We start from the raw sequence: 17,484 nt of genomic DNA on the forward strand, positions 1-17,484 counted from the left end.
ACTATGCTACAAATAGTTGTCCGTTGTGTGGTGCACCGTGAACATGGCGAATGGCAACGAAGAGCATTACGAGAGAAAAGCCGGCAGGCAACCAGCTTTATCCAGCCTGCTAGCAGCGTAAAGGAATACCGAGCAAGTGTTCATTTTGGGAGCATTTTTACAATCGAAAACCCGCGTCCCCGCGTAGATGTTAAAGAAGACAGCATTTCCGCGAATAAAAACGCCGGAAAAGGTAAAACCAATACCCAGCCTTTATTGGTTACGTTTTCGGGCGTTTTTCATGTTTTTATTTTTCTTCATTTTTGTTCATTTTCTGTCTTTACTGCGGGAAACAGGGTTGTACCATACCATCATGCAGCTGCCATGTTGAAGGTGTATGGCTCAGCGATATTACTTTCTTCAACCATAATTTCTACATCCAACTATCAGGCAGGTATCTCATTGGAAATTAAAACGATCACATTCAGGTTTGTAATTGCACCGCAACATTGCACACAACGACTAGTTCAAATTGAATTAGTAGGAGCTACAGCTCTAAAGTTTGGGGAGGAACTGGATTAACTGCTTTATAATGTATGTATGTAGTATGATTTACGAAAGAAAATAAATAATGGTTGTATCATGCTAGGAGGATGAAAGATAGTAAGCACATCGGGAAGGAAAAATTTTGTTGGATAAACTGAGCTCATCGGAAGCCTTATGCTATGTGCTGCACATTCTCCCCCCTCTGGGAACACAGGAAGGATTCGGTGGGGCCGGATGTGTCGGATCATTGTAGTATATGCTTTTTCTTGGCAACAGTAAGAGGAAAAACAGGTGGGCCTTCAGCAAGCGCTCTAGACCGCACTTCCAGGCGTCGAGGTTGATTCGAGCCGATCGAAAGCCTCGTCTTTAGTACAGTTCGGCCACCTCGTTCGCACTGCTACCGCCCGACGGCATCAGTTCACCCGTCTCAAGCAAACCATCGCGGTTGGTGTCGACGAAGCGTTGCAGAATCGACTTGGCCAGCGTTGGATTGGTGGACATCTCGTTGGCGAACCATTCCAGGGGAAAACTGTGAAATTAAGAGAATAAATTTAACAGGTGGTAATGAATAGGCCAACGATAATAAAGGATCAATTTACAGTAGTTTACACTCGTTCTAGGTATTATGGTTGTCTCTAAACTAACCATACGCAACAGAAAACATGTTGCTTATTGCTTGTTTACATTTTTCTATAACAAGAAACTCTTTTTAATTTATATCGTCACCAGCTTATAATTCATAGAATTCATATTTTACGTAAAAAAATAAAATTTGATTAGAAAGCCGATTTGATCTTTGAATAGTCAATAAGGGTGCTAAAAAGTAGCCAAATTTATAGCGTGTTAAAAAGAGCGGTCAAAATCATCGCTATAAAGCATTCGAGCCGGGTCCAAATTGTCTTATTTGGTTCTCGAAAACTGGTGGAACACGAAAATCTTAATTTTTAGATGTAGATGGATTCAAAGAAAAGCTTCTTTTTTTTAATTCAACCCTTTTTTAACTTGATAACTTGAATTAACTAAGTCAAAAATTCGTTCAAAATGACCACTGTTTGGATTCTAGAGTAAAGGAACACAATTCATCTTGGATAAGTATAACCCATTCTTCACGCTCACCTGTTTTCCGGTTCACTGACGATCAGTTGCTGCAGCGGATCGGCGCTCTGATCCATGCTGGCCAGATCCTCCATCAGCTTGCCGATGTCGTGTTTTTCCTCGGCCCACGAAGCCGTCTCGCCGTCGCCGGTGGAGAGACTGTGATGCGAGGGCCGCCCGGCACTGCCACCACCGCCGTAGCTCACCCCGATCGGTGCCCGCCGCTTGCCGAAGCCCCGGGCCGTCATCATTTCCGAGTTGCGGAATGGCGCCCGGATGGAGCGTGGAATCTTGGAGACGCGCGCCGCCGCCAAACTGGCCAGCTGCCGGGCCGGGCCAGCTTCCGAGGGTTGACAGAAGAGCACCACGGCCAGGAGGACCACGCAGACGAGCAATTTGTTCACTGAGAGCTTCATTATCTATTTTGGGAAACGAAGAAAGTGGTCAATAAGGGAAAATGTTAGGACGAAATTTGATTGCAATTCCTTTCGTTTTCATGTTTCATTATAAATATGAATAGTCATTATAAATACAAACTATTGCTATATTTGGGAGCAAATCTGTCAAATTGAAAAGAGTCTCCTCACAAGGTGAAACTGTTGAAACAAATTTAAGCACGACATGAGATAACGATATTGCTCACAAAGTATCAAAGTTTCCTTTGTACCGATTCGATCGAACGATGTAACGATAACGATCGTCGGTTCTATTTCAAACATGAGTTAATTGAACCTGTCAAATGGGACATATCGTCACATAAATTGTTTTTATTTCTTTTTTTTTATAAAGAGATAAACAAACGATAATAAATAGATTTTGATGAGATGATTCACAAGCATTTTGCGATCGAAAATCTAAAAAGAGTTCTAAGAAAATAAAACACTAAAATTAAATGTTACCACACTTAAACTGTTAGAGGATAAAGGAGTGCAAAGTACATATTTGCGAGCCTCTATTTGGTGACCCAGATATGTCGCACCGTGTTTGCCGTGGACCAAAACACCCGTTCATGCCGATCCATTTTCGTATGAACAACAATCAATCAGTATGCATTGCCGTACACATGCCTCCGCTCGTTATGGTTTATCAATTCATCGATAGGGGTTTGGATGCGTGCCGCAAGTGTACACGATGGGTGGGTTTTCTTCGACAATTTCTTGCTCCTTCTTCAACGCGAAAAGATGCTACTTACACTTGCCGTCTTGGCGACTAAAGGACAAAAATGGTGCAAAAACAAAACTGTAAACCTACCATGGACAAGCGTTGAGTCGCATGGAACAATAAATTTAATTTATCAATAAATATTTATTGCCAAGGTTCACTGCTGCTACTTTTTTTCAGTGCGTCGGAGATAGAAGAGTTATGAACGTGTGAAACCGGGTGAGGGTTGGGAAACAGCCATCAATTTTCTATCACCCAATCATTGTCATCCCGATTTGCTGCGGGACGATATTTTTTTTTTTTGCGAACCGTTTTCATTTTTCTGCGAACTGCGAGCACATACACAGTGTCCCACTCTTTCTATCGAAGGTAACAGGTTGCCTCGAGGGATGAAAACAGACCAAGGTGCAGATACGCGTGATGTGATTTCACTGAAACGGGAACCTGATACTCCCGTCGTCGCAACATAATCTTACACGCGACGCGAGAAAAGAACAATTCCAGACTTCCAAAGGGAAATCTGTGTGGTTTTTCCGATTACATTCAATTACACATGTCTTGCTATCACTTTCGCTGCTTCTCGCCCGAGCTCGGCCCAAACGCCGCTTGCTGTTATCCTCTGTGGAAGGTGTCTGTTTTTAAACCGTTTCGATTGAACTGCTTGAAACCTTATCGTCGTGCCGTGTACCTTCAGCGAACGGAGACGGGCTATTTAGATTCGAAAGAAATGTAATCTACTCCTTGCCTCCTTGGTACTTCATGGCCTCTCGGGGATGCAAGCTTCCAGCTTCGAGAGGAAGGCAGCTATTTACCCCTAAAAGACTGTGTGAATCGCACTGGAGCCATGGTGTATTGAATACTGGTGGTGGAATATAGGAAGATGTATTTTAACCCAGTTTCACCCGATATCCTATCACGAATCATATTATCATACGTAGTGGATATAATCAAATGCATTCTAATCCATTTCCCATATCACGCGAGTCAGTCTTTGGTTAAATCGAAACTTTTGCCTTTTAAAATACAGCTTTTACCACATACACACCGCAACCGGTGTGCTGGCCGGGTTTAAAGTTTATTTACATTAGAAAGGTTGGGTTTCAAATTACCCATAGTTTTCAACACATTCTAATACTGGCCTTATTTGAGACCACTTTTATTATTTGGATTTCCTACTGGTCATATCCAATTAGTTAGATATTTTTGACTTCAGCGTTGATAGGGATTTTTTTTGTCATTTGTCATTTTTTTATGTCGATCGTTTTTATGGATTCATTTTTATGGATTCATTTTTATTTATGTATAATACGGAAAAAAATGAATTTCTTCACATATTCTTGTTTGTAGAAAGGACAAGTAGCAAAGGTAAAACATCTCTTTCCTCAGTATTGAGCTACTAAAGGGTTCTATAAGAAAAAGTTAGAAGAATTATAAAATAACTTACATAACATAAAAAGTTTAGAAGTACGTAATTTAAATCACATGGGCTGACAAACAATTTACATGCCATCAAAACCAAAACGAGCATCGAAAAATTTGAAATTTAAATCAAGGTACAATAAAAAAGTACTACAATTAGGTACAATAAAAAAGCACCAAATACAATAGTAAAAGTAATATTTTTATAAAAATAATATCTTTAATCCTAAGTTTATTTAATGTTAAGTTAATTATCAAATAACATAGATTTCATGATATGTAATTGAAAGCCTCCTGGAAGCCTATCATGGAAGCTTGTGAGAAAATGTGAATTAGGTTCCTAGCTATATTGCTATTATTTCAATCAAAAGGGTAAAAGTATGCAACGGCTTTTCGCTGAAAAATATCACTTACATAGCCATGCACCGGTACCGATTCCGTACGTTACCCGATACTTTTGTGCGTTGGACCCCCTACAATATTGATAACTTTTCCTTGGGCTGCGAAAAAGTTGCTCATCTAGGCAACGTTAGTCAACGCTAAACTACACTACGTCGTGGGTAGACAACCTCCGTTTCGTTGGCATACGCTTACAGAAATGGCAGGTCGAACTAGTTGTGGGAAATTTGGCTAGAACCAGAAGTTGTTGATGTAAAACACCAACACACATCCGATTTCCGCGAGAAGCGTTCAACCCTTTGCCGAGTGGTAATTTCCGGTTCGAACGTTTGCAAGTCTTCGGTGCATGGTCATTTTTAGCGAGAAAAGTTTTTCGGTTGTAATTGATTTTTACTCAAACGTATCGAACGTATCCGAGGGGCCAACATTGCGTCCGAACCCGTGCAACAAACTTCGTTGGCGATGCTAAAAATAATAATAATAATATTTTCGCCCACCAAAAGCCATCTATGTTTTTCGTATCATCACGTCCGGATAGCAGACAGAGAATTTACAAAGTGTATAACACATTTTCCTACATCATATCATAACCTGTACACACTGTATATCGCGCTGACGGGAGCCTTCACCGTCCAAAGATTCATGGCTTCAACTTTTTCATTTCTTGTTTTCTGCTGACCGCAGCATAGTTGCCAAAAACAACTGGCCTGTAGAGCCTGTACATGACTTTGGCGTAACCGACAGGAGTCCGTTGCACCGTCAGTCGGTCCAGTCGACGAAGGTTAATCGCCTGAAACTGCTGCAGTTGTAAGTTTTGCTTACATCGTAATTAAGTTGTCGTAAGTGTCGGCCGGCGATGAAGTTCGTTTTCGTTCAGCAGGGCAGGTGGAAAGAAGTTTTCATGCATTTGGCAGTAAATTAAGCGAGTTTTCTTCACTCAGCACATGCACTTCTTCTACTAAAAATAATGTATCTTTTTTCTGTGAAACCGCACCGAAAGACAACTTGTTGCACAAGTAGGGACTTGGAAAAAAGGAACATCGTAGTGTTCAACTAAAAAACTGCTTCTTCGCAAAATACTAGTTGCATGCTTACCAAGGTTACTCCGAAGGTTGAGTCATATAGAGTCAGAAGAAAATCGATCGACGACAAAGTAAGCGTGGGCATTTTTCCTACGCAAGTGTTGCGTTATGGTGAAATTCGATGTCCCTCGCTAAATTTAGGCACTTTGGAACAATCGTAGAATGTAATCGCCTGGAACAACACCTTCACAACTCGTATTTTCAATGGAAGCATGTGGAGTGCTTCTCGTTTCGTTGAATCGTTTCTTACAAATTGAAAGGTTTCCGTTACTGCAGCAATCGGTTCTACTCGCTAAAGAATTTATCGAAAGCGCTTGAACTTTGCCCAAGCTAAAATTTTCAAGGTCAATAAATACGTTAATCGGCATAGATGGATGGTAGTAAAGTAATTTTTCCGTTTTCTGTTCTCTTCTTTTTGTATTACTACCTTTTCAAACGCTCTTTCTATTATTTCCATTTATAATGCTTATGTACGGATTGTTTCGGGAATTAATATTTTGCTAGCAACGAATTTAAGGAGGCGTTTTACATAACACATGCCAACATGCATAGTGAAATAATGCATATTACATATGCTATTTGCTACTCGGTGCAGCTGTTGTTCTGGGGGCAATAAATAATCATTTATGTTTTTCGAAAGTGAAGTAGAAAAAATGAAAAAGAAGTGAAATGCTGCCTGCAAGTTCGCCTGTGGAAACATTTTTTGTCCCATATTCGAAGAAATATTTTCTTTCCTCGTGCGAGAACTATGTGTCAAAAAAATGTATGCTCAAATATGGTTTTGGTGAAAACCGGCTCCTTTCTTTCAAATGACCGTCGCTGGGGACAGCCATAAACCACGTCACGCTAACGCAAAAGTATGATGTACCGAATCTTTCGCACCCTCTCATGTGTGATTTTCTCACACTGTTTTTTTCGTTTTCCATTTGCTCAGCCCATAGCACTCGTAAAGGGAGTTATGCGCGAAAATGCAATTTCATGCCCACTTGCGCCACGAGGATTTCGTCTTGCCGAATTTTATCCCTTTTTCTTATTTTCTTCCCAAGACAGCCGAGGGTGCCTCCCGTCCGGGGAACCGTTTCGTTCGACCGGGGGGACCTGTGGCGGTCTGCTAATGGTGGATAAACATTTGTTTTTCCGGCTGATTGCATCCACCGCATCATTCACGCGTGGGATCATAATTTGTTGTGTCAATATTTACGCGACACGATCGGGGATGATGGTCATAATCGTAAGGCCTCGAAAACGGACATCCGATTCGGGCGTCGTATCCACGTCAGGTTGATCCTTTAGCTTTGCAACGGTAAAATTAATGGAAAAATACATGTGAGTGCCTTTAAGGGGTAGCGTTGCATTTGGATCGTGTGACGGTTGTAAAATATTTCTGCAATATATTCTTGGTTTTTTTTTTTTGGTTCAACTGGTTCAATTGGTTAAACATTTTAATGTCTAACATATTTATCAGTTCTGATCCTAAAACCCCGCATAGAACTTAAGAGATATAAACCGTTTCATGTATATTTTTAACTAAACCAAGGTTCAAAACACGTGAAAAGTACACTGTTGATATTTTTAATCATTAAATTTGCAATCGGTGTGTTACAAATAACTTAATTTTTATGAATCAAACAAATCTCAAATCTAACTTTTGTTCTTAGCTGCTTGAATCAGCTCTACGATCTCCTTTAATACAAAGAGTCTAAACACGCAACGTGCTCTGACTTGTTTGCAAAACCGGGTCTCTTTATCGGAATACCAATTTTTCCTTTTGTATTATTTTGTTAAGAAAAGAAGCGCCCCGAGTGTCTTTTAATTGTCATAACAGGCCGCGGTTGAGCCAAAAAGCATTTCGCGACCGATGTCTGGTGGAACAAAGCTTAAATAAAGAACCAACTTAAAGCAACATTGCCCCACTAAAAAGTTATTCTTTGTGTAGCCAGTTTTGTTATTTTTAGGCATTGAGGCTATGTGTTTTTTTTTTATGTTTATCTTACAATCTTACCGAGGGTTAGGGAAAATTGCGTACAAGATTTCTGACGTGACCCATAAACAACCGTTGCTTGCTAAACAATCTTAGGTATAGAACAAAAATAACTTTGCGGAACGTTTAAATACTATTGTCATTAACATTAAATCCATTCAAATGTGCAGTAATTTTCACAAACAAGAATTCAACACAAAAGACCAGGCGTCTCCATATACATGTCAGGCATCATGCGCCTCCATTTACCAAGTGCAAACGGAATCAATCTAGAAATGGGTTGAGCAAAGCTCACAAAATGAACAAAAGCTTTGAGCACAATTTTCAAGATTGGCGGTAGGTATTATTCTTTCATATCTTGATGCTGGGCTGATGATTTGAACTGAAAAAGTAATTAATATTTCTTCATGAAAATTGAACAACTTATGTTTGAAAATCATGATCCCAATGTTTTGTACAGCAAAATTGATCGTTATCCAAGTTATATTATCAAAACCGAGCTTATCTCATGCATAACTTCTTCCTATTTTATTGTATACAGGGTTCTTGTATTTTTTTGGTATTCGTTTGTTACCAATAAAGTGATATTTTTTGCAATTACTACCCCTTAAGAACCATAGTATGGTATGGAGTTTGATAAATTTCATGTAAGGAAAGTTTAATAAGTTTAAGTTTAAGAATGGTGTCAACATTTATGAGACTTACTTAAATTAATTAATTGAAAAAAAAGAAACACTTCTAAATCGATTAATTCGAAAGAATTGTATAAAAATCAAATGTTTGATTGTTACAACTGGACATACTTGAGTGTAATTACCCCATGTTCAAGTGAGCGCTTCCCGTATGCCGTATCCTGCAATCACTTTGCCAAGACGCTTTTCCAATGAAACAACGCATTGTTCCGGTGTGGAGGTGGAAATAGACTGTGCGTAAAACCGGAACCGGGACCGGGAGAAGATGTGAAACAAGACTTCATACTTCATGATAAGCCGTACCTGGCGAGCGTGCCAACCTCCGGGCAAAGCCCGCAACGAAGGACCGTCAACTGTTGTGCAAACTTTGTCCAACATAGCTTCAACGACAACGCTTTCTTCCACTTTTGACATACTTTGGTAAAGACCGTTGGCCAAGCACTGGGATCTAACCGGATGTAGCAAAGTGAAGGATGGACACCGGACAACACGACGCTTGATAGCTTTCGACAATCATCCAAGACAAGCCAACAAGCCACAGGTATTTATGATATATGAATGTGCAGTGTGTTGGGCATACGATGCATTCAAGTGTTTATTTAACAAGTCATCTTCAACCTGCATGCTCCCTGTGGGTTGTGTTTGGAAGGCAAACAAATATATACATTCTATTCCCACATCGGTTTCAACTGCACGTCGTTGTCACGAGGGTTTTTTCTTAACAACGCGTTAAGATCCTGGGACGAGTTCACCATATTGAAATTACCTACGTGAAATGAGCCGTAAAATATCCTTCATCCAATGTATTCCTGCCCACAAAGTGCTTGTTTGGTATTTTCGAACCGCTCATTTTCTCTCGTCACGTGATTTGATTGATGGCTGATAGGAATTCTTCGACAGATCACCTCAAGGATATGCTCAAATCACTACCTTTTCTTCTCGCTTTGTTTCCTTCCATTCCACTTCCATTCGATATATCTTTCATTAGTAAGCTATTTCATATTGTTGTTGTTCGCTTTAGCTCAGAAATGGTGCATGTTTTTTTTCAATAAAGAGGATAACGATTCAATCACTCCCGGCCATTAGAGCGTGACGAAGAAGCAATTGTAAACGTCTCGGTTATTAAGAGGACGTTTTACGTTCGCACCGGGATCCTGTTTATAGTGATTAATAAATTATGATGAGTTGTCAAATGCGTTGACAGATTTGCAAGCTATTAATTTGTCAGCAAATGACAACGAAATGTAATGGAATGTGTTTGAAAACCAATCTATATCCCATTATTCTACTTGATTTATTGGTTGATTTTCAGCTACATGATTGGAAGTATATTTTTCCAAAACATATTTTCCCCATACGAAGCTAATATATATGTTTTCATTCATCCACCTTCATTTTTTATTCATCCTTTTTTATCATATTTACTGCATAAAAATATCGCATCGATTTACCTTTCTTTCGAATCATGTAATCATCACACGAAAAAGAAATGCACTGGAGCTTAACGTGAGTTAAATATCAAACAAAATGAGAATGAGATGAAAAAGAAAAGGCCAAAGCTACGCGGCAACCATTTTGCAGACACTCGAGGGTCGACACACGCCAAGTGTGTGTCTAATTCTCGCTCATTGAAACTACCCCGCACCGGGCTGCGGCTCATCTTCGAACACGGTTAAGTTTCCGGCGAACCTTGCCAACCTCCTCCCCCCCCCTCCCCCTTTTTGGGAGTGGGACGAGTGATATTGGCTCGCTCAACGACCGAATGAAAACGTTCCGGTGAACGATTTGATAATGCTACTCTTGGTTGGCGAGGGAAGAAATCCGGATGGCTATTAAGCACGGGAAAGCTGTTTAGTTGTCGGCATCTAGCGTTGCGGTGCGTGGACGTCGAGGGTGTACGATAGTTAGCAGCTAACCCTGTGTTAACGATGATTTATGAATCTTCCAGCAGACCGTTCCGTTCTTGTTTGTCCGTACGGACCGTGCGTCGTACTCATTACAAAGAAACGGACGTGCGTTCAGTTAATAAGTCGCACACGGGTGGCCAAGGCTGTGGATCGAGTAATCATGGGAGTATGAGCCTTTATCCTCCGGATAGAGGTAGGTGCTTGCCAAACATATGCTTGCACGAGCCGTTACTACAGTCGGTTGATGGTACAAAACAAATTTGCTTTAATTGAAGCTCTCTCTCGAATTTTTATTATGCAAAGAAGGGTCGGAAGCCGTATAAGTAGTTCATCATATAAACTGGAAAAAAGAAAACCAGACGAAAGGATTAAACTAAATGTATCCAAGGGGAATAATGAACTCTCATTACTAAAACGTCTATATTTAAGTAGGTCACATCAATTACTCATATAACGTGAATAGAACTCTTTCAGACAAAAAATCTTCTTCATTTTGTTTTTAGAGTTTGAAAAAGCTACACGTAGTTGATAATTTTTTTTATATGCTATTAACATTTATGTTGTTTTGAGAATTTCGTCCATCAAGAAAAACGACCAAGGAAAGTGTAAGGAATAATTTAAAAATGTTTTTTTGAAAGATTGAAAAACCAAAATTAAATAAAATATGTGTAATATATGCAATTAAACTGAGCCACGTGTTGTGTAGACCTAGTAAGCAAAAAGCTATATTTACCTTTTAAGAATGTAATTGAAGCAGTTTAAATTTTTTACTGAACAGAACTATGTTTCAGTTATTTTTCTTATATTTATTTCAGACTTTACTTTATTTTTCTGTTCTTTCTGTGTGCGATGTTAATTCAAATTGAAAGATACTGTACAAATGGCACTGATGTATAAAACTAATGTTTATTTTGTAATCATTCGACGGTAATTATAGGTTTAAATATTATTGATCAAAGACAAATTCAGAATTGTTTGAAGAGTGATTTTCTCGATACTTAAAGAAAATACACTTTCATCTGGCTTTGTCCTAAATTTGGTTCCATATTATTTTTCAATTACATTCTTGCATGGCCGTACGCAATGAAAGCAACAAAGAAATGAACAGAACAAAGGTCAGCAAAAGTTTCTGCTAAGAATGCGCTATTCACCTATCTCTCTGGCTCTTCGAACTCTAGCAATTCTACAGTAAGTTATTTTTCTCCGAACATCACATCGACAGTTCATATCTTCAGAATGTGGAATGATACCGGATCATCGTCTCTGATGATGATTGCACCGTTGTGTTTCACTGGGACCGTTTCGTTACAATTTTCTTCCCAACAATGCCCATTTCCCACCAATTTGTTTCCCATCAGCCACCGGCCTATGGGTCTCATACAAGCATCCATGTTTCCACTTCTATTCCCTCCATGATGAATTCGCAAGTGTTTTCTTTTCGTTCGAGCCGGCGTACAGCCGCAGATATGGGGACTTCTTGTGGCGTGCTCATTCAACTTTTTCCCTCCCACACTGTGGCGGGAAAGTGCGTTCCGTACGCACGCCACTCGACATTTTCTCCCCCCCCAAGTGGATGGCAATATTTTTATAGCCATTTACTGCCAATAGTGCCGTTCCCTCTTCCGGAACCGTCTACGCCATCGATCTTCCGACGGATGGTTGGGTGTTGAAAGCAAAAATTTAATTTCTGACAACTTTTCACTTCGTGTGGCCTTCCTTCCGTCAATCTTCCGTGGAACAGAAATTGACTCAAGTTTTCAGCGAGAAAGAAACCCACAATATAGTTGGTTTTCGTTGCTCTTTGCTGTTTGAAAAAGAAAAACTACAAACATGTATTGCTGTCGGTTATGATGAACGTTCGATATTGTGCCGGATGTTTTCCGAGGACCGAAAAAAGGACTCAGTTCGTTCAGACGACACTGGATATTTTTTATACGGAAAAACGGTTTTTCGAAAGCGATAATCCTTGAATTTCTATATTTTCCGACAATTTTTCAAAAAAACGTATGATTCATAATTGAAAAAATCTATGAATAAGCTGTCATCTAAGTTCGAATATGGTTCGAAGATACATTATAAAGTCTTCTTTCGAGAGACTTACGTGAAAAAGTGTTAAATGCTCTACTAAAGCCTTGTTCCGGTAGTCAGGTTTACGATGAGGATCTTTTCATAATCATGACTCTCTTGGTTTATGATAGTGAACGAATGGTTCGAACTTAACGCTTTTCCACAGGATTTTTCTTGGATATACCTTGGGGGCTGAATGTAAAACTCTTCCATGTTAATGTTGCTTAGGTCGGATCACATTGATTTATTGAGAACAAACAAGTATTTTATGTCCTCTGCCAAAATTTTAAATAATATAGTTTTATCAACAGTGAACAATAGTAACAAACGAAAAGTTCGCATAAAACGATGATTTATATTCTCCTTGTGGAGTATCCCAGGAGTCAAATCAAACATAATTAAAGATTCCAACCCTACAATTAATTATAAATTCCGGCATTATTGACTGTGCTTAATTAACGTACAACCATGAGTATTTGTGGAAACTGACGCAGAATGTTCATGTTAAAATTAGTCTGAACTTTAATGAATCAACTGATATTCCTTGGATCACGTAACAGTTAAATTAAAGAAAGTCTGCAATTTGTATTTCCATTGTACCTTACCAACAATAGGCACGAGGGAGAGAGTTAATTAACGAAAGGGAAGATCACGAGAAATCATTCACCTCACCGACAACTCTTACGCAAGTCGGGTGGCTAATTCTTTCTAATTCGAAGACGAACCATCGAACTGTTTACGGGAACGGGAAGTTTTGGCCAGAAAAATGCAAACAAATCAACCGGAACCGGTCGGGTGGACGGGAAATTAGCGAAATTAAATGCAAATAGACGAGCTTGCGGCTTTTGGGGGCGCTGAGAGCATTTTACCGAACTGATTCAATTATAACCATTTAGTTATTCTCGCCCAAAGCTGAAACGATACACGAAAGCATTGCTGATGAGAAAGGTTTACTATTATTGGTACTTGCGGTGCTGGAAGTTGGAAAATTGGCGGTTCGAAAATTACTCCTAACCTCGCAAGAATGTTGCCACGGCGTGCCTCGGACGGTCGAGTGGTTAATTTCATGTGAGTTAATGGCCCTATATGCAGCTCTCCAACTCTTGTTAGCAATAAATTGGTCGGTTAATTAATTTAAAGCCAGTCTTAACTTTTCACCAAGGAGTCGTTTTCCTTCCAGCTTCAAAAGTACGGAAGCTTTTCCATAAACCTAGTGTGCTCCAGTTTTCGATTACTTTTAGTATTTAAATACCACGAGACGGTAGAGACAATGAGTGAATTATTCCGGTCTGGAACCAGACGGAGGTTTCGATAATTACACATGCTTTCCGTATCTCACGTCAGTCCCAGCCCACAAACCAGAAAAAGCACAATAAATCTTACAATTTGCCCTTTTCATGCCTGCCACAGCGGACAAGCAAGCATTAGACTACCATTTAAAATGTACTAACCTCCTATTTCGGGCTGGAAACGTTCCATGGTTTTTTGTTTCTATGTTCAAACGGGAAAGCTTACGCCCCCATTCCGGAGGTATTTATGGAGATGAAGTATTTAGCAAACTCCGTACGGTCACACCACGGCCAGGCCGGTACAGGAGAACGCTCACCTGAACAGGTTCACGCTTCCTGTTGGGACGTTTTTCAACTTGACCCACGGATTAAACCACTCGTTTGGTCCCTTGGTGTGCTGGTTGCTTGGAAAGCTGGGAAGAATCGCTCTTTGCCACTTTACAACGTGGTTATATTTTCCAATTTTGAGCACCATTAATCAAGCTATCACTTGAAGCGGAACGTATGCCGGATTGTTCTATTTTTTCGATTCGTTACGTTTTGTGTTCACCATACAAGCGCATTCATAAACCTGAGCGATTGGCTGCGGCTATGGACACTTTAAAAGTGTCGTAAATTACAACAGCAGCGAATGAAAGGAACCTAGTAACAGAGGTAATCTTAAATCTAGTAATGGATGATAAAATCTTTCGACAAACCTACACATATAAAATGAAACTTGGTTCATAAAACGCCTATTACTGTTTAAGCAATCTATCAAAACCAACGAGAACAATTTGCATTATTTCCAATGGAAAGCCAAATACGACTCATTTTCAATAATTAGTTTGTTACATTTAGTGTTACGTAAGTGTTTGTAGTGTAAAGTAATAAATAATGTTATTGACGATAGTTTCTTTACATACAAAATGAATTAAAGCATCAACAACGAAATAAACTAAATACGAAAATAATAAAATTGGTTAGTGCTGTTATTGAAGGACAACGGAAGAAACCAAATAAGAAGCAGCTTTAAATTGTATTGTATTGTGTTATATTAGCATATCATTTGAATATAGCAAAAACCGAGATCACAGAATTTTAATGTTTTCCTCTAACTGTTCTATTCCTTTTACTTTCTTTTCTAAGTTGGACAGTTTCAGTTTTCAAATGGGATTTGAAAAGAAGCACACTTTTAAACGACATGTTTTTATTGAGGAAAAAGATCGGATTAAAGCAACTTCCGAATAAGAAAATTAAACTGCAAAAAAAAACATTACAGATCGGTCTGAAAGCTTCACATCTTACAGAATATGGACAAAAATATATCCTACCTAACGGAAAATTCCATCAAATAACCTACAACAATATCCATAGGAGATCCAAAAAACCGAAAACAATTGGTGAAAATGGAATACAGTAAAACAATTTGGTTCGACGGGATGCTCAAGGCTGTTCTATTAATCGAGCAAGATTAATTTGGCTATTCAGAAGGTACCCGCCTCATTACTTCTGGCTTAACTATTTCAGGGTTTTGTCAACTGTATCATGAACAATAACAGAAGTATCATGAGTACTCAAGCATATGGTATCGTGTGGTAAAACAATGAATAGTCTCTACTTTGAGTAATAGATGCGGGTTTCGGGATGTATAACTTTCACTGGATATCCAGGGCCTCACAGCTCCGGGAGGAAAATGAGGCCCTTTTTGAGGAAGGTAAATAAAAGCTACCTGGGAAAAAAGAACCCCTTTGCGGCTCATTATCGACTGAAATGGGTCACCGCTAAGCAGTTCAGTCAGCAACATTGATTCATTTCGTTGGATTAGCTAAAGCGGGATGGAACAAAACGAAAATCAAACGGGTTGCTTTTGTATGGGAAATCAATGTTGTATGGCATTCATCGTACCGAACTAGCAGATTGCGGTAGGATGTACGAAAGTATCTCGTTGCAATTTTTCTTCTTTGCAAAACAAATTATTTTCTATTGCACCGGATTAGGTCGACTGCAGATTGCGTTACCATGCTCGTTGCAATCGCACTGGTGTATAATTTATGCGACTGAAGACAAGCAAATACGAAAGACACTTCCAGCTGTGGGATACCTTCTCCTGGATTCCTAGGCGACGAGTGACATTTTGCCGTAAAAGAGCAGTTTTTCGCGAGCATTGCGCTTTCAGTTTGTCTTTCCGTCGAAACGGCGGAAGTCGCAAACTAACCGAAATCAACAGCCGAAGCGAAAAGTTTGCCTCCTTCCGCCCGTTAGTCACACCGTTCGTGATTTTTTCTCTCCGCTTCCTAGCGTTAGAGGCATCGAGACGGTCGAGGTATGTCGGCTGGCGAAACAGATGATTCCACTTACGTGAAATTGTAGAAAGTTTAGAGCGCAAAACAAAATGCAAGGATGAAATAAATAAGTGGGAATGCTTTGTTTTTCCAATGCTTGGAACTAGGGTTGATCGTTGCTGGAAGCAGAGCTTTCCGCCTGCTAGCGGATGTTTGAACTTTCTTTCTTTTGATCAGCGTATCTTATTGACTGTTTTAATTCGTGAGAATTGTCTCCACCAACCGACGGATGATGGGTATTTATGGGAGATCTTTAAAAACTGAGAATATTGAAGACGACACTCGAGACCTTCATGGTGCTTCAACTTTATTAATTGCGTTGCAATTGTTTCAATATTGGTACAAAGTTTTCTCTATACCTAATAAGAAAGTGAGAAAAAAAAAAGCTGGATTTGAAAATTCAGATTTAAAACACTCCAACTATTTATCTAGTTTAATAGGATAGACGATTTCACGATTCTTATTCCTGTTCTAGTTAATTATACTTATAGTAAATTACTTGAAAAAAAAAAATGAATGCATGTTGAGCAACAGAACTTGTATTTTAAACCGAAAACCCGGTAAGTTGAGTTTCATCGTTTTAAATCTAGCACAAAGTACAAGAAACTAGCGATCATAAGAAACCGTTCTGAAATTAGTATTTTCATTTCCTTAGCACCGCCAATTTTGCAAGCAATCCACTTTCAAGGTAAATCAAAGGTGAAATCAAAATTACACATCAAATTTATGTCCTTTAATGTATCCGTGTACTTCAACGATGGCTACGACGAGTAGATAGTGCTCTCTGCATCCAATTTCGACACGCCATCAAGGTAAGAGCACCGTTTGGTTTTTCAATCTGCGTACGTTCTACGTTCCTCATAAATCATCTCTAATCGTTACTCTATCTTACAGGTAGTTTCCCAAGTTTATGTGCTACTGAACGATCATACATTTTGATAGTACTTACCTCCATGTTTCCCCCGAAGTTATGAAGTAGCGCAATCGACACTATTCTTGCGAGCACTACAATTTTTGCAAGCTTTTTCTCACCACAGATGTTTACGAAAGCTTCACTTTTTATCTGTTTTTTGGTTAGATTAATTTTCACGTCGTTTTTTGGTGCCGATAATTTATTTTGTCCTCTTTAAAACTCGTTTTGTTCTGCAGAAAAATAAATGAACAACATTTTTCATGAGTTTTTGCTTTGAACATTCACACCCGAGTGGTTATCCGTTTTCTAGTTTGATGAATCATTTTCCCAACAACATCTTGTAAGAAAGACAATTGTTAAAAGCTTCATCATTTTCTTAGTTTAAAATTCCAAATTGCTGAGTTTCTTAAACCGATTCGCGGTTTTGACTTGTATCTACCTTGGAATATGTGTAATTTCTTCCCATTCTCAGATCACCATAGCTCCCAGTTTGCATAGATGGGATTTTTATTCATGAGTATGTGTCCATAAATTACGCACACGCTTCGTTCTCGGATGAGTAAGGATCGGGATCTGTTTGGAATGCTGGCAGAAGACGAAACCTCAGAAAATCAAACGATGCCTCCAACG

General features: G+C 39.2%; 1 protein-coding gene across 1 annotated transcript; it reads right to left on the reverse strand.

The window, feature by feature from the left end:
* Positions 1-759: 759 nt before the first annotated feature.
* LOC131285761 (allatotropin-like) lies at positions 760-16,896 on the reverse strand. The gene is made up of 3 exons (XM_058314617.1): positions 16,891-16,896; positions 1,642-2,039; positions 760-1,054 (listed from the first exon to the last, which is right to left on the reverse strand). Exons 1-3 carry the CDS (start codon positions 16,894-16,896, stop codon positions 892-894), a joined length of 567 nt encoding a protein of 188 aa, XP_058170600.1. The 3' UTR covers positions 760-891.
* Between the last annotated feature and the right edge of the window lie 588 nt (positions 16,897-17,484).

This window comes from Anopheles ziemanni, chromosome 3 (genome assembly GCF_943734765.1).
Source record: "Anopheles ziemanni chromosome 3, idAnoZiCoDA_A2_x.2, whole genome shotgun sequence".
Taxonomy (NCBI): Eukaryota; Metazoa; Arthropoda; class Insecta; order Diptera; family Culicidae; genus Anopheles; species Anopheles ziemanni.